Below are 24,829 nucleotides of genomic sequence, written 5' to 3' on the forward strand. Positions count from 1 at the left end.
AAACCCCGTCTCTACTAAAAATACAAAAAATTAGCTGGGCATGGTGGTGCGTGCCTGTAATCCCAGCTACTCAGGAGGCTGAGGCAGAAGAATTGCCTGAACCCAGGGGGCGGAGGTTGCGGTGAGCCGAGATCGTGCCATTGCACTCCAGCCTGGGTAACATGAGTGAAACTCCGTCTCAAAAACAAAAAAAAAAATACGAAAATTAGCTGGGAGTGGTGGTGGGTACCTGTAATCCCAGCTACTCTGGAGGCTGAGGCAGGAGAATCACTTGAACCTCGGAGGAGGAGGTTGCAGTGAGCTGAGATAGTGCCAATTTGGAGGACTCATGCTTCCCAATTTTTTTTTTTTTTGAGATGAAGTCTTGCTCTGTTGCCCAGGTTGGAGTGCAAAGGCGAGGTCTCGGCTCACTGCAACCTCTGCCTCCCGGGTTCAAGCAATACTCCGGCCTCAGCCTCCCAAGTAGCTGGGATTACAGATGCCCACCACCCCATCCAGCTAAGTTTTGTATTTTTAGTAGAGATGGGGTTTCATAATATTGGCCAGGCTGGTCTTGAACTCCTGACCTCGTGATCCACCTACCTTGGCCTCCCAAAGTGCTTGGGTTACAGGCATGAGTCAACAGGACCAACCCAAATTTAAAAACTTACCACAAGCTGGGCGTAGTGGTTCATGCCTGTAATCCCAGAACTTTGGGAGGCCAAGGTGGGCGGATTGCCTGAGGTTGGGAGTTTGAGGCCAGCCTGGCCAGCATGGTGAAACCCCATCTCTACTAAAAAAACAAAACAAAACAAAACAACAACAACAACAAAAAAAACTAGCCAGGCATGGTGGCAGGTGCCTGTAATCCCAGCTACTTGGGGAGCCGAGGCAGGAGAACCACTCGAACCCAGTGGGCAGAGGTTGCAGTGAGCCGAGATTACACCATTGCACTCCAGCTTGGGCAACAGAGTAAGACTCCGTCTCAAAAAACAAACAAACAGTGTCCGGGCTCGGTGGCTCACGCCTGTAATCCCAGCACTTTGGGAGGTCGAAGCAGGTGGATCACAAAGTCAGGAGTTCAAGACCAGCAGTCTTTTTTAAAGACCTGACCAACATGGTGAAACCCCTTCTCTAATAAAAATACAAAAATTAGCTGGGTAGTGGCATGCGCCTGTAATCCCAGCTACTCAGAAGGCTGAGGCAGGAGATTCACTTGAACCCGGGATGTGGAAGTTGCAGTGAGCCGAGATCATGCCACTGCACTCCAGCCTGGGCAACAGAGTGAGACTCTGTCTCAAAAAACAACAAAACAAAACAAAAACTTACTACAAAGATATATTTATTAAAATAGTGTGATACTGTTTTAATGGCATAAAGATATTTATCTATATTATCTATATGGCATAAAGATAACATATAGATCAATGAAATAGAATTGAGAATCCATAAATAAACCTATACTTTTACAGCCAATTGATTTTTTTTTTTACGATGGAGTCTCACTGCCACCCAGGCTGGAATACAGTAGCATGATCTTGGCTCACTGCAACCTCTGCCTCCCAGGCCCAAGTGATTCCCCTGCCTCAGCCTCCTGAGTCAGTGGGATTACAGGCGCACGCCACCACATGCAGCTAATTTTTTTTGTGGTTGTTTGGGGTTTCTTTTCTTTTTCTTTTTTTTGAGATGAAGTTTCACTCTTGTCATCTAGGCTGGAGTGCAATGTCGCAATCTGCAACTTCTGCCTCCTGGATTCAAGCAATTCTCCTGCCTCAGTCTCCCGAGTAGCTGGAATTATATATATGGGCCACCATACCCGGCTAAATTTTGTATTTTTAGTAGAGACAGGGTTTCACCATGTTGGCCAGGCTGGTCTCAAACTCCTGACCTCAGGTGATCTACCCACTTCTGCCTCCCAAAATGCTGGGATTACAGGTGTAAGCCACCACGCCCAGCCCTACTGATTTTTTTTTTCACATATCATAGCTTTTAAAATTTTTATTTTATTTATTTATTTATTTTTTAGAGACAGGCTTTCACCATGTTGGCCAGGCTGGTCTCGAACTCCTGACCTCAAGCAATCCACCTACCTTGGCCTCCCAAAGTGCTAGGATTACAAGCGTGAGTCATGGAGCCCAGCCCCTACTGATTTTTGACAAGTGTGCCAAGACCATTCAATGTGGAAACAATAGTTACTCAACAAATGATCCTGAGACAACTGGATGTCCAAATACAAGAGTGAAGTTAGGCTAGCATGGTGGCTTATGTTTATAATCCCAGCACTTTGGGAGTCTGAGGCAGAAAGATCATTTGAGCCCAGGAGTCTGAGACCAGGCTCGGCAACATAGGAATATGACCCTCTCCCTATAAAAACATTTTAAAAATTAGTTGAGTGTAGTGATGCAAATCTGTCATCCCAGCTACTAGGGAGGCTGAGGTGGCAGAATCATTTGGGCCCCAAAGGTCAAGGCTGCACTGAGCAACTGAGTAAGCAGAGTGAGAATCTATCTACAAAAAAAAAAAAAAAAAAAAAGAGAGAGAGAGAGAAAAAGAACCAAAACCAACTCTTAAAAAAAAAAAAGGGGCAAATTATCATGCCCACGGATTTGGCAGTAGAATTTTAGATGTGACACCAAAAGTATGAGCAACAACAAAAACAAAATAGATAAATTGGACTTTATAAAAATTAAAAACTATGCCAGGCTCAGTGGCTCATGCCTTTAACCCCCACAGTTTGGGAGGCAGGCGGATCACCTGAGGTCAGGAGTTCGAGACTCACCTGACTAGTATGGACAAACCCCGTCTCTACTAAAAAAATATAAAATTAGCCAGTGTGGTGGCACATGCCTGTAGTCCCAGCTACTCGGGAGGCTGAGGCAGGAGGATCACTTGAACCCGGGAGGCGGAGGTTGCAGTGAGCTGAGATTGCGCCATTGCACTCCAGCCTGGGCAACAAGAACAAAACTCCATCTCAAAAAAAAAAAAAAAAAAAGATAAAGAACCCAGTAGGCCAGGCACAGTGGCTCCTGCCTGTAATCCTAGCACTTTGGGAGTTCGAAGGGGGTGGATCATGAGGTCAGGAGTTCAAGGCCAGCCTGGCCAATATGGTGAAACCCTGTCTCTACTAAAAATACAAAAATTAGTTGGGCACAGTGGCAGGTGCCTATAATCCTAGCTACTCAGGAGGCTGAGGCAGGAGAATTGCTTGAACCCGGGAGGCGGAGGTTGCAGTGAGCCGAGGTTGAGACATTGCTCTTGTTAAGCCAAGTCCAGCCTGTGCAACAAGAGTGAAACTCCACCTCAAAAAAAAAAAGAGAGAGAAAAAAAATTTGCAAAAATGATTAAGAGCCTCAAACACCTGTGGGGCAAAATCAAATAGTCTAATATGCAAACTACTGAATTCTCAGAAGGAAAGGACAGAAAAAAATTTTTAAAGAATAATGTCTAAAAACTTCCCAAATACACTAAGACAATTTTACAGAACCGAAAATCTCAGGAAAAAGCAAACAGGATAAATGAGAAAACTTTGCCTGGGCATACTGTGATGGTTGATTTTATGTGTCAACTTGACTGAGTTAAGGAACGCCCAGAGAGCTGGAAAAATATTGTTTCTGGGTGTGTCGGTGAGAGTATTTCTTGAAGAGATCAGCATTTGAATCGGTAGACTGAGTAAGGAAGATTCTCTTGAACCAGCGTAGGTGGGCACCGTTCCAATCAAGTGAGGGCTTGGAAAGAACAAAAAGGTAGAGGAAGGGTAAGTCCTCTCCTTGAGCTCAGACATCCAACTTCTCCTGTCTTTGGACCTAGAAGTTCCTGATTCTTGGGTCTTTAGACACTATGACTTACACCAGCGCCACCACTGCCACCACCACCACCACCCCACCTCCAGTTCTCAGGCCTTTGGACTCAGACTGAATTACACCACCAGCTTCCTGGTTCTCCAGATTACAGATGGCAGATTGTGAAACATCTTAGTCCCTGTAATCGTTTGAGCCAATTCCCATGACAAACCCCCTCATATTTGCTGTGGGGAAACTCACGTAAATAAATAGAAAAAAACTCATAGGTGGCCGGGCACAGTGGCTCACGCCTGTAATCCCAGCACTTTGGGAGGCTGAGGTGGGCAGGTCACGAAGTCAGGAGTTTGAGACCAGCATGGCCAGCATGGTGAAACCCTATCTCTACTAAAAATACAAAAGATTAGCCAGGCATGGTGGTACGCACCTGTAATCCCAGCTACTCGGGTGGCTGGAGCAGAATTGTTTGAACCCGGGAGGCAGAGGTTACAGTGAGCCGAGATCATGCCACTGCACTTCAGCCAGGCAACAGAGCGAGGCTCTGTCTCGAAAAAAGAAAAAAGAAAAAAAACATATATGTATATGTGTGTGTGTGTGTGTGTGTGTGTGTATATGTATGTGTATATATATATATATAATCACATATAAAAGTAATGTGATTATTAGTACAGGAAGGTACATACATATATACATCTCCCCCCAGTGGTTCTGTTTCTCTGGAGAGAAACACGCATCAAAGCCAAACTGTCAAAAACCAAAGAACCAAAGATAGAAAATCTTGAAAGCATCCAGAGAAAAATAACACTGGAAATAATGATTCCAAGGACTGTGAACTTCTCATTAGAAACTGTGAGGGCCAGAAGATGGTAAGACATCTTAGAGATTTCCCTTTCAGCAGCCCCTCTCTGCAGCAAGAGAGAGCGCTGCTCTTTATCTTTTGCCTTTTAAACCTCTCCTAAACTCAAAAAAAAGCCAGGGCTGGTGGCTTAGGCCTGTAATCCCAGCACTTTGGGAGGCCGAGGCGGGATCACGAGTTCGAGATCAGGCTGACTAGCATGGAGAAACCCCGTCTCTACTAAAAATACAAAACTTAGCCAGGCATGGTGGCACAGACTGTAATTCCAGCTACTCAGGAGTCTGAGGCAGGAGAATCGCTTGAACCGGGAGGTGCAGGCTGCAGTGAGCCAAGATTGTACCACTGCACTCCAGTCTGGGCAACAGAGCGAGACTCTGTCTTAAAAACAAAACAAAACAAAACAAAAAAAAACCTCGCGCCTGTAATCTCAGCACTTTGGGAGGCAGAGGCAGGCAGATCACCTGAGGTCAGGAGTTCAAGACCAGCCTGGCCAACATGGTGAAACCCCATCTTTAAAAAAAAAAAAGTGCTAAGAGAAAAAACTAAATCTGTCATATCACAATCCTATCTCCAGTGAAGATATTCTTTAGGAATGAAGGCAAAAGAATTTTCTTTTATTTCCAGATAAAAAGAAAACTAAGATCATTTGTCACCAGCAATGCTGTGCTATAAAAAATACTAAAAGAAGTTATTGGGCCGGGCGTGGTGGCTCACGCCTGTAATCCCAGCACCTTGGGAGGCCGAGGCGGGTGGATCACGAGGTCAAGAGATCGAGACCATCCTGGCCAACACAGTGAAACCCCATCTCTACTAAAAATACAAAAAAATTAGCCGGGCGTGCTGGCATGTGCCTGTGGTCCCAGCTACTTGGGAGGCTGAGGCGGAAGAATCGCTTGAACCCAGGAGACGGAGGTTGCAGTGAGCCGAGATTTCGCCACTGCACTCCAGCCTGGTGACAGAGCAAGACTCTGTCTCAAAAAAAAAAAAAAAAAAAAAAGAAGTTCTTTAGGCAGAAGAGAAATGATGTTGGAAGGAATGAGAGCATAGAAAAGGCTAAATAGGCCAAGCGTGGTGGCTCATGCCTGTAATTCCAGCACTTTGGGAGGCCGAGGCAGGTGGATCACCTGAGGTCAGGAGTTCGAGACCAGACTGGCCAACACAGTGAAACCCCATCTCTACTAAAAAGACAAAGAGTAGCCGGGCATGGTGGCCCACGCCTGTAATCCCAGCTACCCCAGAGGCTGAGGCAGGAGAATCTTTTGAACATGGGAGGCAGAGGTTTCAGTTAGTCAAGATCGCATCACTGCCCTCCAGCCTGGGCAGCAGAGTGAGACTCGGTCTCAAAAAAAATAAAAAATAAAAATCTAGGTAAATATTAAAAGCTATTAGCTTCCTCTTCATTTCTTTAGAGTGTAATATAACTATTTAAACCTAAAAAACATGATCAAATTAAGGAACCATTAAAAGAATCATAGGATAAACCCAAAAACGGTGGAAAGACAGAAAACAACAAACTAAGAACAGAAATTAAGAATTAGTTTTTTGACTTCGAGTGATGGGATGCCCTCGGCGCTTTAGGCCACCGCTTCGGTTATAGAGATTGAGGTGAAACCCCGGGCCTGGGAACCGGACGCAGGCAAAGGGGGAAGATGGAAGCGTGGCGCTGTGTGAGGAAGAGCTACGGCCACTGTGTGGTGGGAAGAGGCCAATACCCCATGTTTTCCCTTCACTTGAGGAGTCTGGGCAGAGACTGGACTACACCGTGGGAGAATCTGCAAAGGTGTTGCTGGAACAGACATATTTCTAGTTGTATGAGGTGGCCTGGACATTACTCTCAAGTTCCTTACCCATACTTCAGTAGTAGGCATTTTTCACTAAATTGGAGACCACCCTGTTTGTTTGACTCTAGAACTCAGTTCCAGTACTGTAACTGGAGACCTGACAACCTGAGCCAGACATCTTTGATTCACCTCTCTAGTTACGTCATGAATGCTGAGGGAGATGAGCCTTCATCAAAACGAAGAAAACACCAAGGCGTGATAAAGCGGAATTGGGAATATATGTGTAGCCATGATAAAGAAAAAACGAAGATCCTAGGAGATAAAAATGTTGATCCCAAATGTGAAGACAGTGAGAACAAGTTTGCTTTTCAGTGATGTCCTATAATATACTTTCACAAGATTTATTGGAAGATAACTCTCACCTTTATAGACATTGCCGGCGGCCAGTATTACACTGGAGTTTTAGGTTTCCCAATATTCTGAAAGAAATTAAACACTTTGATGCAGACGTACTTTGTTTTCAAGAAGTTCAAGAAGATCATTATGGAGCAGAGATCAGGCCAAGTTTGGAATCACTGGGTTATCACTGTGAATATAAGATGCAGACAGGAAGGAAACCTGATGGCTGTGCTATTTGCTTCAAACATTCCAAATTTTCACTCTTGTCAGTGAACCCAGTGGAATTCTACCACCCTGATATTTCTCTGTTGGACAGAGACAATGTTGGATTAGTTTTACTCTTACAGCCCAAAATTCCATGTGCTGCCTCTCCTGCGATCTGTGTAGCAAATACGCATCTACTGTATAATCCAAGGCGAGGTGATATTAAGCTGACCCAATTGGCAATGCTACTGGCAGAGATTTCCAGTGTTGCCCACCAGAAAGATGGCAGCTTCTGCCCTATTGTTATGTGTGGTGACTTTAATTCTGTTCCTGGTTCTCCACTATATAGTTTCATAAAGGAAGGAAAATTGAATTATGAAGGACTTGCCATAGGATAGGTATCTGGCCAGGAACAGTCTTCACGGGGACAAAGAATTTTATCTATTCCAATTTGGCCCCCAAACCTAGGTATCTCACAGAACTGTGTGTATGAGGTACAGCAGGTACCAAAAGTAGAAAAGACAGATAGTGATCTGACACAAACACAGCCAACGCAAACAGAGGTCCTAGTGACAGCTGAAAAATTATCTTCAAATTTACAGCACCATTTCAGCTTGTCATCTGTTTATTCACATTACTTTCCTGACACTGGAATTCCAGAAGTGACCACCTGTCATTCCCAAAGTGCCATAACTGTGGATTATATTTTCTGCTCTGCAGAAAAGGAAGATGTTGCTGGGCACCCAGAAGCTGAAGTTGCTTTGGTTGGTGGCTTGAAACTTCTAGCTAGACTGTCATTTCTTACAGAACAAGACTTATGGACTGTTAATGGACTTCCAAATGAAAATAACTCTTCAGATCATCTGCCATTGTTGGCAAAGTTCAGACTTGAGCTCTGACTCTGCTTTGATCACATACTAATTTTCTTTCCAATTTGTATTGTTTTTCAAAGAATGTAAAGTTCTGAAGTGTATGCATGTTGTTTATTTTTGCACCGTGGAGTTTCTGAAGAGGTTAACGTTAGATGCTCTGAAACTCCGTATCAGAACAAACAACTTTATAACCATTTTTTTAATAATGAAAAAATATTTTCCTGACAAGTGAGATCTAAATACTCTTTATTGTAAAAGAGCTGTAAAGGTTTTGCATTCTAAATCCTAGTAAAATTGACAGTGATTTTTTTAAAAAAAAACAAAAAAACAAACAAAAAAAACAAAAAACAAAAAAAAAGAATTAGTTTTTTGTTATTTTCTATCCATCCCCCCAAATATGTGCCAATAAAAATTTCTGGTACATGCGTGTGCAGGTTTGTTCTATAATAACAAAAAAAAGAATTATACAATTTAAAGAAAAAGATGTAAAATTTTTTTTTAATTTCTGGAATTATGTTCACCAACTGCCAACACTAGTTTCTTTCCTTTTTGAGATGGCGTCTCACTCTGTCACCGAGGTTGGAGTGCAGTGGCGCGATCTCGGCCCACTGCAACCTCTGCCACCTGAGTTCAAGCGATTCTCCTGCCTCAGCCTCCTGAGTAGCTGGGATTACAGGCACCTGCCACCGCGACTAGCTAATTTTTGTAGTTTTAGTACAGACAGGGTTTCACCATCTTGGCCAGGCTCGTCTTGAACTCTTGACCTTGTGATTGGCCTCCCAAAGTGCTGGGATTACAGGCATAAGCCACTGCACCAGGCATAGTTTATTTATTTATTTATTTATTTTTTAACAGGGTCTCACTCACCGAGGCTGTAGTGCAATGGCACAATCAGGGCTTACTGCAACCTCTGCCTCCTGGGCTCACGTTTTCCTCTCACCTCTGCCTCCCAAGTAGCTGGGACCACAGGTGCATGCCACGACGCTTAATTTTTGTATTTTTTATAGAGTTGGGTTTTTGCCATGTTGCCCAGGTTGGTCTCAATCTCCTGAGCTCAAGCAATCCACCCATGTTGGCTTCCCAGGTGCTGGGATTATAGGCATGAGCCACCACGCCCAGCCCCAACACTAGTTTGTAGGTATGAGATATATTGTCTTTCCATAGTACTTATTTTAAAAATAATAACAACCTATCCTTTTAATAAAAACAAAAGTCACTTCTTTCAAACAATTTAAAATCTGGATTAAATGGCCAGGCTCAGGGGCTCACGCCTGTAATCCCAGCACTTTGGGAGGCCAAGGCGGGTGAATCACGAGGTCAGGAGATGAGACCACATGGTGAAACCCCGCCTCTGCTAAAGATTAGCTGGGAGTGGTGGCACATGCCTTTAGTCTCAGCTACTCAGGAGGCTGAGGTAGGGGAATCGCTTGAACCCAGGAGATGGAGGTTGCAGTGAGCCAAGATCGTGCCACTGCACTCCAGCCTGGTGACAAAGCAAGACTCTGTCCCCCCCTCAAAAAAAAACTGGATTAAATATGGCAGACTGTTAACTGTCATCTATAATTTGTGATAATAGGTGTTGTCTATATCATTTTTTATTCTTTTGAATATTTCAAACTAAAAAATAATGAAATACCTAAGTTGGCTGGGTGCAGTGGCTCATGCCTGTAATCCCAGCACTTTGGAAGGCCGAGGCAGGTGGATCACCTGAAGGCAGGAGTTCAAGACCAGCCTGGCCAACACAGTAAAACCCCACCTCCACTAAAAATACAAAATGTAGCTGGGTGTGGTGGCAGGTGCCTGTAATCCCAGCTACTTGGGAGGCTGAGGCAGGAAGAATCGCTTGAACCCAGGAGACGGAGGTTGCAGTGAGCTGAGATTGCACCACTGTTCTCCAGCCTGGGCGACACAGGGAGACTCCATCTCAAAAAAATAAAGCTAAATAAAATACATAAACTAGAAATAACTTGCAGAGGATACAGAACATTGATACCTACAATAAGGTGCTAACGAAAGGGGGGAAATGGCCAACTAAAACCAGCATATTACCCTCAAGACCTACTTCAGCTTCTTATTACAGCATCTGTATCTTCACTTTTGGTTTGAGGCCAAGATGAAAATACATTTTTGTTCATTTGTTAATGACTCAAGCAAAGTGTAGGAAAAAAATACCAAAAGAAAGTATGCCTCCTAGTGGTGGGATTAAGAGTGATCATTTCTCTGCCTCTGGGTTACATTTTCGAGATGGAGTCTTGCTCTGTTGCCCAGGCTGGAATCCAATGGGATGATCTCGACTCACTGCAACTTCTGCCTCCTGGGTTCAAGCGATTCTCCTGCCTCAGCCTCCCGAGTAGCTGGGATTTCAGGCATGTGCCACCACACCCAGCTAATTTTTGTTATTTTTAGTAGACACAGGATTACACTGTGTTCGTCAGGCTGGTCTCAAACTCCTGACCTTGTGATCCGCCCACATCTCCCAAAGCACAGGGATTATAGGCATGAGGCACCTCACCCGGCCTGCATTATATCTTTCTATCCTTTTCCAAATTATTTATGACAATCAATAAAACAAGTTAAAAGGCTGTTATGGTCAATATTATCTTAATGCAAGACAAAAGCTGCATCTGTTGTGACAACAAACTCAGTAGAGCAGTGCCCGGCACAGAGCAGGGGTTGTGTGTGGGTTGTGACTGTAAGGTCACCTCCCACTTTCCTGGTCCCCTCCCCTTAACAGATCAGTAGCCCAGGCAGGAAGCAGGGGCCTGCAGGTACCCTGAACCCCAAAGAAGCACTCAACGTACATACTTTTGGTCAAAATTAGTAAACTTTATTTAAACTTCAAAAAAATAAAATAACAGACAAAAGGCAGCTTTAGCTTTGTTCTTCCCGAGGATCAGCTGTAACCACTCAGAAGAGCAGGAACTACCCCTAAGTTAAAATACCCTTTACCGCCCCCCTATCAAGCCACAGGCAAGGATCTTCAATTTGGGGACAGGCAGGGGGTGGGTGGGGTGGGAACGAGACCACCACCGGGCCAGGGGGTTCTGACAGCACGAGTGGAGAACAAGACAAGAGGCCGCATCAGACACGGGATCCAGTTCACTGGGAGGTCTGCCACAAGGTGTTATGTACAAGGGGCTGGACTGGGGATGACACCCCGAAAGGGAGGCAAGAACTGCACAGCCTGGGCAGACTGCCCTGGGCCCTAGCCCGCTGCTGCGCTCCAGGCACCCTCAGTTCTCCTCGTCACTGTCATCCGGACTGATGGCCGGGCTGGTGAGGCTGTAGGTGGGACTGGTGGGTGAGTAGCCAGGGGAAGTAGGAGAGTAGGTAGAGCCCTTCGGGGAGGTGGGCGAGTAGGTGGGGCTGGTCGGTGAATACTTGGGGGAAGTGGGTGAGTAAGTGGGGCTAGTAGGTGAGTACTTGGGGGAAGTCGGGGTGTAGACTGGAGAGGTTGGGGAGTAAGTAGGGGAAGTTGGGGAGTATTTCGGGGTAGTGGGTGAATAGGTGGGGCTGGTAGGTGAGTACTTGGGAGAGGTGGGTGAGTATTTGGGACTGGTAGGTGAGTACTTGGGAGAAGTTGGGGTATATTCTGGGGAGCTGGGACTGTAGGAAGGACTGGTTGGGGTGTACTTGGGTGAGGTTGGGCTGTAGCTGGGCGAGCTGGGGCTGTAGCTGGGCGAGCTTGGGGTATAGGTTGGAGACTGTGGTGTGTATCGTGGGCTGGAAGGGGAATAACTTGGTGAGGTTGGGGAGTAGCTGGGTGACGTTGGAGAGTAGCTTGGAGAGGTTGGGCTGTAGTTAGGGCTGGTAGGTGTGTAGTTGGGACTGGTAGGTGAATAGCTGGGTGATGTTGGGCTGTAGCTGGGTGATGTTGGGGTATAATTGGGACTGGTTGGAGAATAGTTCGGGCTGGTGGGTGAGTAACTTGGAGAAGTGGGTGAGTAGCTGGGAGAGGTAGGTGAGTAGCTTGGAGAGGTTGGTGAGTAGCTGGGGGAAGTGGGAGAATAGCTGGGGGAAGTTGGTGAGTAGCTGGGAGATGTTGGCGAGTAGCTGGGAGAGGTGGGCGAGTAGCTGGGAGAGGTGGGCGAGTAGCTAGGGGAAGTGGGTGAGTAGCTGGGAGAGGTGGGTGAATAGCTGGGAGAGGTGGGCGAATAGCTGGGAGAGGTGGGCGAATAGCTGGGAGAGGTTGGTGAGTAGCTAGGTGATGTTGGGGAGTAGCTGGGTGATGTGGGGCTATAGTTGGGACTGGTTGGAGAATAGGATGGAGAGGTGGGGGAGTAGGAGGGGGAAGTGGGGGAGTAAGAGGGACTCTGGGGTGTGTAGCCCCCAGGAGAGCGGGGCTCATAGGCAGGTGATGTCGGTGAGTAGCTGGGAGACATGGCACCACCTGTGGGGAAGAAGCCAACAAAGGAGATGAGCGATGGGAAGACTCACCCAGAACTGAGGAGGAAACAAACCTGGCCTGACAGATGGCGAGAACTCACCTGGTGAAGGGATGTAGGGGCTTGAGGGACCTGGGGAGCCTGGGGAGCCTGGTGTGGGAGACCAGGCAGGGGAGTAACCCGGGCTGAAGCCGCTGGCATCAGATGCAGCACTGGGAGAGAAGCCAGCTGCCCCTGGGGTCATGCCACTCCCTACAGAGTAAGAGAAACAGGTTAAGGACAGAACTAGAGCACAGATGACCCCAACTCTCCCTGCTGCACCTTCCACTAGCCCTCTTTGGCCTTGAGTTCCAACAACGGCTACTGTTCACGATCTCAGCTCACCCATCTCTGAACCACCTGGAGAGCCCTCTTCCTGGACCAGGTTACTCACCAACACTGGGGGACCAGGCGCCGTAGGCAGGGGTTGCACCCTGGTTCCAAGGCGTCATGGCAGGAGAGATTCCACCCATGGGACTGGGTGCTGACCCAAAGAACATGCCGGTGGCTGCAAAGAGGCACACAGGAACTCATGAGGAGCAAGAACAGCAGGGACTGGTGACACCTTCCCACCCACGGCCTGCCCCACCACCTTGCTGACCCAGCCAGGTCCTGGGCAGCTGGGGCCCTTCATACTCACGTCCAGCAGCCCCCAGGCCGGGGATATTGGTGGGGATCTCCATGCCATACTTGCACTTCTCTGCATCAAGCAGGAGATCAAAGCAGCCAGTGCCGGCCGGAGCCAGCTGGCCCAGCATGATATTCTCAGAAACCCCCTTCATGGGGTCGCTCTCGCCGTGTGCGGCTGCTTCCATAAGCACGTCCACCTAAACATAGCGGACAGGCCCCATCAGACCTCTCCACACACAGCACCTGGCTGTCCCACTGCCACAGACCAGCCGCCCAAGGTGGGGACCTTTCTTCCCACACTGCTCCCTCCTTCTGCCCTATTCAGAAGTTACAGTTACCGTTTCCTCAAAGGAACACTTCATGAGTGGTCCTGTGTCCTGGCGGTTGACTCCGTGTCGGGTGATGGCCATCAAGTGGCCGCGACAGGTCATGGTATCACACAACAAAGCCAAGTGTCGGTAATTGACATAGGAGCCATCGAAGGAGATGACATGGTACAGCTCCCGCTCCAGGGCCTTCCGCACGGCTTCAATGCCCAGCACCTGGCACAGGGGAGGGATGAGAAAGGGAAAGTCAGAGCCCAGCAACTCTGCTCTCTTCCCTGCTCCTGCCGTCACCCAGATCTAGGGAGGGTGTCAGAAGCCAGGATATCCCACTCAGAATGGATTCAGGCAGAAAAATTCTGAGCCTGAGGAAATCCTGTGAGTGGGGAGCACAGAATGAGGAGCCTGAGAGCCAGAGATGCACAGAAGGCCTCTGGGCAGCACATTTGGAGCTCACCGTGAAGATCTCCACGATGTCATTGGACGTGGTGCGCACGGGGTCCACATCCTTCTCACTCAGCACCCGCATCAAGCTCACGCCGTCCGTCTCCAGGATCCACTCCTGCAGGGCCTTGAACTCCCCGTCCTCCGTGATGATGATCTTCTTCTTGTTGTCTGTCTGTGGCAAGTGCATGTATACCTATGGAGAAGACAGCATGCTCAAAGTGTGTAGGGCGGTGAGGTGGGGAAGTGGGCGGAGGGAAGGCGGGGACGGAGGGAGCCGCTGACCTTGCTGATCTGCTCAATGCCCTGCAGGGTCATATCTGTCAGCATGTTGGACTCGATGCAACGCAGGAAGACGTCATCATCCATCTTGTCCACCACCTCTTCCTCCTGCAGCAAGAGTGAGGTCCTGGTCTCCTCACCGGTCCTCACCTAAAACTGTAACCTCCTCTGGTCTCCTCCCCAGCTCTCAAACTACAGCCTCCCTGTGGGCCTAAGAGTCAGCCACCAGGCTCTGCCCCTCACAGTTCCAGTGAGACTTTTTTTTTTTTTGAGACGAGAGTCTCGCTGCTGTCAGCCCAGGCTGGAGTGTAACGGCACGATCTCAGCTCAGTTCCAGCAGTTCTCCAGTTAGACTTGCTGATTTTACAACATTAAAAGAAGCCTAAGGAAAGGCACCCAAATCCCACCACCCTAACACATCCACTCTGGTGCAGTCCTGCCTAGCAAGCAGCTGGTTCCATGTACATGTCGTGTCCCCAGTGGCTGTGCCCAAGCACATAGCATGCCTTGCTCCAGCACCTCACCACGTGTTCACCTAGGCTGCTGCTGTCATGACAGTCATCACTTAACAGTCATATACTGGGCCGGGTGTGGTGGCTCATGCCTGTGATCTCAGCACTTTGGGAGGCCGAGGCAGGCGGATCACCTGAGGTCAGGAGTTCAAGACCAGCCTGGCCAACATGGTGAAACCCTGTCTTAAAAAAAAAAAAAAAAAAAAGGGCCGGGCGCGGTGGCTCACGCCTGTAATCCCAGCACTTTGGGAGGCCGAGGCGGGTGGATCACGAGGTCAAGAGATCGAGACCATCCTGGTCAACATGGGGAAACCCCGTCTCTACTAAAAATAGAAAAAATCAGCAGGGCATGGTGGCGCATGCCTGTAATCCCAGCTACTCAGGAGGCTGAGGCAGGAGAATTGCCTGAACCCAGGAGGCGGAGGTTGCGGTGAGCCGAGATCGCGCCATTGCACTCCAGCCTGGGCAACAAGAGCGAAACTCCGTCTCAAAAAAAAAAAAAAGTCATATACTGTATTCCATCAAGACCTATCAATGCTTTTATAACTATTCTCTGACAGCAGTTCAGTAGTCAGTGAGTTCTTCAGTTTTTGTTTGTTCGTTTTGAGACGGAGTTTCACTCTTGTTGCCTAGGCTTGTGTGCAAAGGTACAATCTTGGCTTACCACAACTCCCACCTCCCAAGGTCAAGAGATTCTCCTGCCTCGGCCTCCAGAGTATCTAGGATTACAGGAATCCACGACCACCCCCAGCTAATTCTGTATTTTTAGTAGAGATGGAGTTTCTCCATGTTGGTCAGGCTGGTCTCGAACTCCCGACCTCAAGTGATTTGCCTGCCTTGGCCTCCCGAAGTGCTGGGATTACAGGCGGGAGCCACGTGCCCAGCCTGAATTTTTCAGTTTTTATTACTGAAGCACCAGGCACCAACATGTGCTATAAGCAAGTATCTTAGGAGCCATGCCCAGGAGTGGTCACTGGTCCAGCCTTTTCAGGGGTCTTGTACATGTCACACGACTTTCCCTAGGACATAGCATCCTACGGCCCAACCTACCCCCAAGTTTGACCCCTGCCTCAGGAATGGGGTTGGTATTGCCGAAGGAAAGCAAGTAGCAGGAGCCTCAGGGGAACAGAGCCAAGTGACAGGGCAAGAGGGAGGCACTCCTATTTTAACACTATCTGTTTTATCTACTTGGCCACTGCTGTGGATTTTGAAGATCGTTGCTAATCACCATTCCCCAACCCTAAGTTAGGTGGGTACAACTGGCCCCTCAATGTTGACTGCATCTTCATTTCTTTGGTCCCTAACATGATTTAAGAGTTTTACACATGTGACACATTGACTTCTTCTTGGGCCTGTTACCTCTTGCATCTTGTTCTCATCGCTGTTCATGATGCGAATACGAAGCACCAGCTTCTCTGCATTGTCATCATTAAAGATGCAATTCAAGTCGTCGCCAAAACCTGGTGGGGCGAGGAGCCATGAGAAAGGCTGCAGCTAACAGGATCGGCCCTAGCCACCATCCATTCGCAGCTCTCTCTGAGCAAGGATCACTTTTGCCTCCCCCTCCTCCTCACAGAACCTTCCTTTTCACAGAAACCCTTGGAAAGAGGAAGGGGGAACACTGAGAGGAGAAAGGGAGTACAGAGAGGACCTGGAGAATCAGAGCATGCTTTGGAGGGGCGGAACTGGGACGTGGACGGTAGTGAGGGTGGGTGGCTCTTTAGGGGCTCAGGTGTGGTGAATGCGACAGGTGGCAGCCCAGATAGCAGGGTTCCTGAGCCAGCCTCCTCCGAGGCTTACCAGCATTGATCTTCTCAGCAATCTGCTCCATGGTCAGCTTCCGGTCAGTCATGTGCTTGCGATCCAGCTCCACCCGCAACAGCCAGGGGGAAATTCGGGCCACATCAAAGTCAGGCATCTCGTAGTAGACATTCACCCATTCCTGATCCTCTGCCACCACAGTGCTCTGGGGGTTGGGGTCATAGTAGATGGCTGTGTTGGCAGTCACTTTCCTCAACGTTGTATGCTCCAGGCGGCACAGAATATCCTGGGAAGAGACAGGAATTCATGACACAGGGAACTGAATAGCCCTAAAGGCCTCTTCTATCCCTCCTTATCAAGGGAATCCAAAACCCTTTATTCATGGGGAAGAGTTCTCTTTTTTTTTTTGAGATGGAGTCTCACTCTGTTGACCAGGCTGGGGTGCAGTGGTACGATCTCAGCTCACTGCAACCTCCACCTCCCAGGTTCAAGTGATCCTCCTGCCTCAAACCCCGTAGTAGCTGGGATTACGGGCACACATTATCATGCCTGGCTAATTAATTTTTGTACTTTTAGTAGAGACAGGGTTTCGCCATGTTGGCCAGAAGGTCTCGAACTCCTGACCTCAGGCGATCCACCTACCTCGGCCTCCCAAAGTGCTGGGATTACAGGCGTGAACCACCGTGCCTGGCCAAGTTCTCCTTCCTTTCTTCCTGCCAAGAAGCCCAGTACCTCCAATCCCTACCTTGGCTCTCTCAGCATCTCGAGCAGACTGGCCCAACAGGAAGACAGTAAGCGAAGGGGTCTTTGGCTTCTTGGAAATGTTGATGAGCTCCTTAAGTCGGGGCACACCCAGCGTCACATTCTTGGCAGACACACCAGCATAGTGGAAAGTGTTCAAGGTCATCTGGGTAGCAGGTTCTCCAAGGGACTGTGCAGCCAGAGCTCCCACCATTTCACCAGGATGGGCCTAAGGAAAAGCTAGCATCAGACAAAGCCAACAACTCTCCTGCGGTTAATGAGTGGGATGTGGTCAGGGCTGGGACTGTATTCTCAAAGGACAGGGGCAGTTGAGTTTGGAAAAGGCAGACAGCTGCTAAAAACCAACCAACCAACCCTTCTTATTTGATCATCCCCTTCCTCACAGAGCTTCCATTTATAGGATACCATTCGGCACCTGGTATGTAGCACATCCAGAAAAAGCTACTATACCATCTGAAATCCAAATTTCTTTTTTTTTTTTTTTTTTTGAGATGGAGTCTTACCTTGTCACCCAGGCTGGAGTGCAATAGTGTGATCTCAGCTCACTGCAACCTCCACCTCCCGCCTCAGCTTCCCAAGTAGCTGGGATTAAAGGTATGCACCACCATGCCTGGCTAATTTTGTATTTTTAGTAGAGATGGGGTTTCTCCATGTTGGTCAGGTTGGTCTCGAACTATGGCCCTAAATCAGACTCTGCACCTGCCTTGGCCTCCCAAAGTGCTGGGATTACAGGCGTGAGCCACCACACCCAGCCAAGATCCAAATTTCTAAACTTATGTTGAAGTTACGGGGTAAATATTCATTTTATAAATTAGCTAAAGAAGAAGCTCCCCATGTGTTATGAGATAACCATTTAAGAAGTTAAACTTACCTGGAATCCCACAGTATCTAACTTTTTCAGACTAATTTCTTCCACTAAGTAAATACGTGTTTAAGATTCATCACTGGTAAAGGCAGGATTTTGTTATATTGCCCAGGCTGGTCTCAAGCTCCTGGGTTCTGGTGAGCCGCCTGCCTCTATCTTCCAAAGTGTTGAGATTATAGTTATAAGCTACCGCATCTGGCTTATCACTGTCTTTTTTGTGGCTTGACAGCTTTTTTTTTTTTTCTGAGACAGAGTCTCACTCTGTCGCCCAGGGTAGAGTACAGTACATGATCTCAGTTCACTACTGCAGCCTCAACCTCCTAGCCTTAGGTGATTCTCCCACTTCAGCCTCCCAAGTAGCTGGGATTACAGGTGTACTCCACCACGCCTGGGTTTTTTTTTTTTGTAGAGATGGGATTTTGCCAGGTTGCTCAGGGCTGGTCTTGAACTCCTGGGCTCAAGGAATCCTCCCACCTCAGTCACCCAAAAAGCTAGGATTACAGACATGAGCCACTGTGCATGGCTGTTCATTATTTGAGATGGTCTCCCTCTGTCATCCAGGCTGGAGTGTAGTGGTACAATCTTGGCTCACTGCAACCTCTGCCTCCCAGGTTCAAGTGATCCTCCTGACAGCCTCCCAAGTAGCTGGGATTAGAAGTGTTCATCTATTTTTTTATTTTTCTATTTTTAGTAGAGATGGGGTTTTACCATGTTGGGCAGGCTGGTATTGAACTCCTGACCTCAAGTGATCTGCTCACCTCAGCCGCCTCCTAAAGTGGTGGGATTACAGGTGTAAGCCACCTCTCCCAGCAGTTCATTACTTTTTATTGCTGAATGGTGTTCCCTCAAATGGATAGAATACATTTTGCTTATCCATTCATCAATGGATGGACACTTGTTTTCACTGCTTATTGTAACACTGCTATGAGAATTTGTATATAAATGTTTGTGTGGCCATATGGTTTCTGTTCTCGAGTATATATATATAGATAGATGTAGGAATGAAACTACTGGGCCATATGGTAACTCTATGTTTAACTTCCTAAGGCAGTTGTACCTTTCCTACCAGCAACGTATGAGGGTTCTAATTTTTCCACATCCTTGTCAACACTTGTTATTATCTGTGTTTTGGATTACAGTCATCCTAGTGGATGTGAAGTGGCACATGAAACTCTGGTTTCATTCGCATTTCCCTGATGGGTAATGATATTGAATCTTTTCTTTTCTATTTATTTATTTATTTATTTATTTTTTTTTGAGACGGAGTTTCGCTTGTTACCCAGGCTTGAGTGCAATGGCGCGATCTCGGCTCACCGCAACCTCCGTCTCCTGGGTTCAGGCAATTCTCCTGCCTCAGCCTCCTGAGTAGCTGGGATTACAGGCACGCGCCACCACGCCCAGCTAATTTTTTGTATTTTTAGTAGAGACGGGGTTTCACCATGTTGACCAGGATGGTCTCGATCTCTTGACCTCGTGATCCACCCGCCTCGGCCTCCCAAAGTGCTGGGATTACAGGCTTGAGCCACCGCGCCCGGCAGATGTTGAATCTTTTCATGCATTTACTGATCATTTACATGACTAGTACTCTTCTTTGGGGAAACTGGGCTCACTGAGACCTCCGCCTCCAGGTTCAAATGATTCTCCTGCCTCAGCCTCCAGAGTAGCTGGGATTACAGATTACAGACATGTGCCACCACGCCCAGCTAATTTTGTATTTTTAGTAGAGATGGGGTTTCTCCATGTTGGTCAGGCCAGTCTTGAACTCCTGACCTCAGGTGATCTGCCCGCCTTGGCCTCCCAAAGTGCTGGGATTATAGGCGTGAGCCACCATGCCCAGCCGGGACACATGTATTGAAATCCTTTGAGACCTTTTATTTTTGACTTATTATATAAGTCCTTTATATTTTTTATGTATGGCCCTTATGAGATAGATGATTTCCAAATATTTTCTTCTGTCATTAGTTATTAGTTTATTATAAAAGAGAAATATGGAAATATGTATATATTTTTTTAAGACAGGTTTCACCATGTTGGCCAGGCTGGTCTCAAACTCCTTATCTCAGGTGATCCGCCTGCCTTGCCTCCCAAAGTGCTGGGATTACAGGCGTGAGCCACCGTGCCCGGCCAGGACACATGTATTGAAATCCTTTGAAACTTTTTATTGTTGACTTGTTAGATAGTCCTTTACATATTTTTCATGTATGGCCCTTATGAGATAGATGATTTCCAAATGTTTTCTTCTTTTGTCATTTGTTACTAGTTTATTATAAAAGAGAGATATGGAAATTGCTTTTATTAATTTTTTATATGTGTGTGTATATAAATTTTTTTGTTTTTAAGACAGGATTTTACCATGTTTGCCAGGCTGGTCTCAAACTCCTGACTGCAAGTGTGCCTGCCTTGGCCTCCCAAAGTGCTGGGATTACAGGAGTGAGCCACCGCACCTGGCCATGGAAATTATTTACATGATGAAAGATCTCAGAAATTCAGTGGAATGGGCAGCTTCACGCTGATGCCATTTCAATAGTGACAGTCTACATACTTTCCAAGAATGTCACCATCTCTAAACAGGAAATAATCCTTGTCATCTAGAATTACTCTGATGCCTCCATATTCTGAGAGAACAACTTTATCTCCAACTTTCAGGCAACTGGTTGAATCTCTCCACTCTTACCTTTAGAACCTGATCCAACAGCAACTACTCTTGCTTACAGTAGTTTTCCTTAAGATTTTTCTGGAAGCATAATGCCTCTTTTGGTTATAGCAGCACTCCTTTCAACTAGTACTCAAAGAGTGGAGGAAACTTTCTTATGCTGTCCTGCCATGACTCCCTTCACGTTGTACTCTGCTCTGGTATATTGTCACAAGGAGAACCCCCCCTCCGCCCCTATCACCAACCAGCCCTCATGACATGTGGAAAAAAAGCCCAAATATCTTCTGTTCTCTGTGTAGGTACTTTCTTGATCACGCTTTCTATGAAGCATGAAGTCTTAAATTTTGATGAAGTCCAATTCATCTCTGTTTTTCCCTTTGGATGCTTATGCTTTTGGTGTACTAAGAATTCACTGCCTAATCCACAGTCAGTAAGAGTTATCCAAGTTTCCTTCTAAGAGTTTTATAGGAGGCCGGGCGCGGTGGCTCAAGCCTGTAATCCCAGCACTTTGGGAGGCCGAGGCGGGTGGATCACGAGGTCAAGAGATCGAGACCATCCTGGTCAACATGGTGAAACCCCGTCTCTACTAAAAATACAAAAAATTAGCTGGGCATGGTGGTGCGTGCCTGTAATCCCAGCTACTCAGGAGGCTGAGGCAGGAGAATTGCCTGAACCCAGGAGGCGGAGGTTGCGGTGAGCCGAGATGGCGCCATTGCACTCCAGCCTGGGTAACAAGAGCGAAACTCTGACTCAAAAAACACCAAAAAAAAAAAAAGAGTTTTATAGGGTTAGCTCGTGAATTTAGGGATTTTTGAGAGAGTTTTTGTACATGGTGTGAGATAGGAATCCAACTTCTTTTGCATGTGGATATCCAGCTGCCCCAGCACCATTAAGACTATTTTCCCCCCATTTAATTAAACTGGCACTCTTGTGAAAAATCAAGTGACCATAAATGTCAGAGTTTATTTCTGAACTCAATTCTATTCTATCAGTCTTCATATGTACCTTTATGACAGAGCACACTGTCTTGCTTACTGTAGCTCTGTAGTAAGTTTTAAGATCAAGGAATGAGAGTTATACAAATTTTGTTATTTTTAAATATTGTTTTGGCTATTCTATGTCCCTTGCATTTCCATATGAATTTTAGCATCAGCTTGTAAATTTCTGCCAAAAAGCCAGTTGGGATTTTGATAGGGATTATATTGAATCTGTAGATCACTTTGGGAAGTAGTGCTATTTAACAGTATTAAGTCTTCCAATCCATAAATATGAGGTATCTTTCATCTAGGTCTTCTTAATTTCTTTCAGCCGTGCTCTACAGTGTTTCCTAATACATTTTAAATTATTTAATTTATAAAAATTGACTTAAAACAGATTCAGAGGTATGACATTATAATGACACTGCTTTACCCTGTTATTATCCTATAAAATCCTTAAAACCAGTGAAAGCATATTCCAATATCTGTAAATCTTTTTTTCTATTTACTCCCTCCAATTCCCTGTCTTTATCTAAATTAGACTGTGCACACAGCAGGGACTGTAGGGGGAAAAAAAAAAAAGAACATTTCTCCTACATCACATCCCAGTCATGCCACTTATTTCCCACATGACCATCATACAATCCAGCCACTCTCTCTAAGCCTTTTTGTGTCTGCAACCTGGGACTAACAAGCTCTCCCCTCTTAGCAGTATTCTAAAGCCAATATTGGCCAAACACAGAACTTGGTAAGGTACACAGCAGTCTCTCCCTGAATGAGAGCTGTTATTAGGTGATTGTGGGCAGAAGTGGGCTGTTCTTGGAAACCAAAGAAGTCAACAGGTAAAAGGAGAAAAACAAGACTGCCATGAGGAGCACAACACTCACAATGGCTTGGTTGAACTTGGACTCAATCTCCCCAAGCAGCCAGTCAAAGGCCTCTCCACTGAGCCGAAACTCCTCCGCCATGCGGCGGGAACACAATGTGGATCGCAGGTGAATGTTGAAGAGCAGCGTGGCATTTTCCTGGGCCTGCCTGCTTAGTGGGTCATCCCCATTCACGATCACCAGCTTCTTGCTCAATTCCTTGACTCCTGGGGACCAATTAAAGGTGAAGAGATTGTTAGACCAGGGCCCAGCAGTCTCCTTTCCCCTAGCCTGGCTTGGAGACCCTCAGCAGGTACTCACCCTCTACCACTTTGATGGGGTGCAGGTCAGAGGGAAGGCGCGGGTTGATGTGGAAGATTTTCTGAGCATTCCAAATCATGCGCAGCAGGTTACAGGGGAGGACGACCTGAGGAAGGAGGGAATGGAGGAAGGGTTGAGTCTGGTGACAGCCATCTAGGGCAGCACATCTGTAGTGTAGCACTTCCCACCCACACACACCTTGCTGTCTCCAGTTGGGAAGATGACCCTGAGCACCTCCCGATCCTCCCGCATCCGCTCAAATTCCCGCTCCAACTCATTCTGTATATGCGCATTGCTCAGCACGTCCTTCACCAGGTCCTCCTGCAGCGTGCGCCGCAGGGCCCTCTCATTGGTATAATCAAAGCGGAACCTGAAATGCAAGGGGTAGTCAGTGGGCAGGTGGGCTGTGGGACCTTCGTCTCCACAAAAAGCACTGTGAGTCTCCCAAAGGTGCACAGCCGACCAGGTACAGAGGTTCAGAGGCAAGAATTCTGGACAGAGAAAGATCCAGGCTCAAGGACTGCCACTGGGACCTGAGTACATACATGCCTGCCCTTCTGCAGCTGCTTTATAACCTCAGCAGGGACAAAGTGGGGACCAATCTTAAATCTACCTTTATCCACCCCCTCCCCCATGTCACACAGCTGTTTCGGATAGGTACGGGAAAGGACACTAAAAGGCAAGCTCTAGTGCTAGACATACACCAGGCTGTCTCTTTGGAGTGGGAATGGGAACCCTACTACTAAGGCCCTGAGCCCCAGGAGCAAGAACCACCCGCCTGCGCCTCCTTACTTCTTCTCAAAAGCCTTGTTGGAAGGCTTCAGCGTAGCCAGGTTCTGGAACTCAACGCTCTCGCCCGCCAGGCCATCCTCGCCATAGCGCAGCTGCACCACCTGGTTGATGGAGTTCCGCACAGTCGCGTCGTACTTCACCATCACTGACTCCATGGACTTGATCAGCCGCCGCTGGATGTATCCTGGAGGGAAGTAATCAGTTGTAGGACCCAAGGCAAAAAGAGAATGATAAAGCCCAAAGACCCAGGCTACCTGACTCTCAGAGGAGTTAACTAGTAGCCCCTTTGTCTTTAATGCCTTCGAATAAAAACTATGTCTACCACTAGCCGGACAAAAAGCCCAGCAGCAACCACGCCCAGGGGACGGGCCAGCAGAGCCCCAGAGGCTCTATCCCTGGGTTGTAGAATGCTGCACAGCAATCCAAATGAGGGTGTCGGTGCCTACTCTGAGTCTCTGATCTTTCCACAAGGGCCAGAATGATACCCCTGGGAATAGAAGCCTGAGAATTTCCACTCCCCACCTATCAGGGGTTTCTCAGTCTGCAGCAGTCCCTGTTAATAGCCCAAGGAAGACTCATGAAGAAAGCCTCACCAGTCTCAGCAGTCTTCACAGCTGTGTCGATGAGCCCCTCACGACCCCCCATGGCATGGAAGAAGAACTCGGTGGGTGTGAGGCCGGCCAGGTAGGAGTTCTCCACAAAGCCACGGCTCTCAGGCCCATAGTCATCCTTGATGAAGTGAGGCAGAGTCCGGTGCTTGAAGCCAAATGGAATCCGCTTGCCCTCCACGTTCTGCTGGCCGACGACAGCAATGACCTGGGAAACAGGAAGGTGGGACATATTGAATTCCCTTTGCCTTAAGAATAATGGTTCCCAAGATTTTCCCTCAACTCCTGTGATCCTCCCGACCAAGATACATTCAAACAGCTTCCTTCCTCTTCCCAAACTTCAGTGTGGCCCGTGTGTGGAAAGATACAGCTCCTCACCTGGGAGATGTTAATCTTGGAACCTTTAGCTCCGGACACAACCATAGACTTGAAATTGTTGTATTCAGACAAAGATTTCTGAGCAGAGGAGCCAGTCTTGTCTCGGGCATCATTAAGAATGCGGTTCACCTGATTCTCAAAAGTCTGCCGCAGAGTGTTCCCTGGGGTGGGCTCCAGCTCATTATTATGTGCCTTCTCGATGACCTGGAGGCAGAGTTCCGGTGAGACATCCATCCCTACTCTCCACCCCTTCCCTCTAACCTTGCACTCCCTTTGCTCTTGATGATGCCAAGTTCAAAGTCCCTGGAAACCCCGTACTCCGTCTCTGGCAGCCTTCCCTCTC

The 24,829-nt window shown here is 47.5% G+C and overlaps 1 protein-coding gene and 1 pseudogene across 3 annotated transcripts in view; one reads left to right on the forward strand and one right to left on the reverse strand.

Annotated features, from left to right (window-relative positions):
* Positions 1-6,183: 6,183 nt before the first annotated feature.
* LOC116553204 lies at positions 6,184-8,087 on the forward strand (annotated as a pseudogene). The gene has a single exon (XR_004269667.1). The product of XR_004269667.1 is annotated as a protein angel homolog 2 pseudogene (transcript).
* A 2,606-nt stretch (positions 8,088-10,693) lies between these two features.
* POLR2A (RNA polymerase II subunit A) overlaps positions 10,694-24,829 on the reverse strand; it is a 30,767-nt gene continuing 16,631 nt past the window's right edge. Inside the window, exons 14-29 of one of the 2 annotated variants that reach the window (XM_032280464.1) lie at positions 24,487-24,690; positions 24,094-24,316; positions 23,501-23,684; positions 22,907-23,078; positions 22,709-22,814; positions 22,409-22,614; positions 17,010-17,234; positions 16,304-16,550; positions 15,863-15,963; positions 13,995-14,099; positions 13,723-13,905; positions 13,281-13,484; positions 12,953-13,139; positions 12,707-12,820; positions 12,376-12,525; positions 10,694-12,278 (exon numbers count right to left, since the gene is read on the reverse strand). In XM_032280464.1, coding sequence (XP_032136355.1) covers positions 11,122-12,278; positions 12,376-12,525; positions 12,707-12,820; positions 12,953-13,139; positions 13,281-13,484; positions 13,723-13,905; positions 13,995-14,099; positions 15,863-15,963; positions 16,304-16,550; positions 17,010-17,234; positions 22,409-22,614; positions 22,709-22,814; positions 22,907-23,078; positions 23,501-23,684; positions 24,094-24,316; positions 24,487-24,690 — 3,768 coding nt within the window. In that variant the 3' untranslated portion in view covers positions 10,694-11,121. The remainder of the gene's footprint in view (positions 12,279-12,375; positions 12,526-12,706; positions 12,821-12,952; positions 13,140-13,280; positions 13,485-13,722; positions 13,906-13,994; positions 14,100-15,862; positions 15,964-16,303; positions 16,551-17,009; positions 17,235-22,408; positions 22,615-22,708; positions 22,815-22,906; positions 23,079-23,500; positions 23,685-24,093; positions 24,317-24,486; positions 24,691-24,829) is intronic. The other variant, XM_032280465.1, reaches the window with a different exon arrangement.

The sequence above is a fragment of the Sapajus apella genome, unplaced genomic scaffold (assembly GCF_009761245.1).
Source record: "Sapajus apella isolate SASKATOON/1434 unplaced genomic scaffold, GSC_monkey_1.0 scaffold12, whole genome shotgun sequence".
Classification (NCBI taxonomy): Eukaryota; Metazoa; Chordata; class Mammalia; order Primates; family Cebidae; genus Sapajus; species Sapajus apella.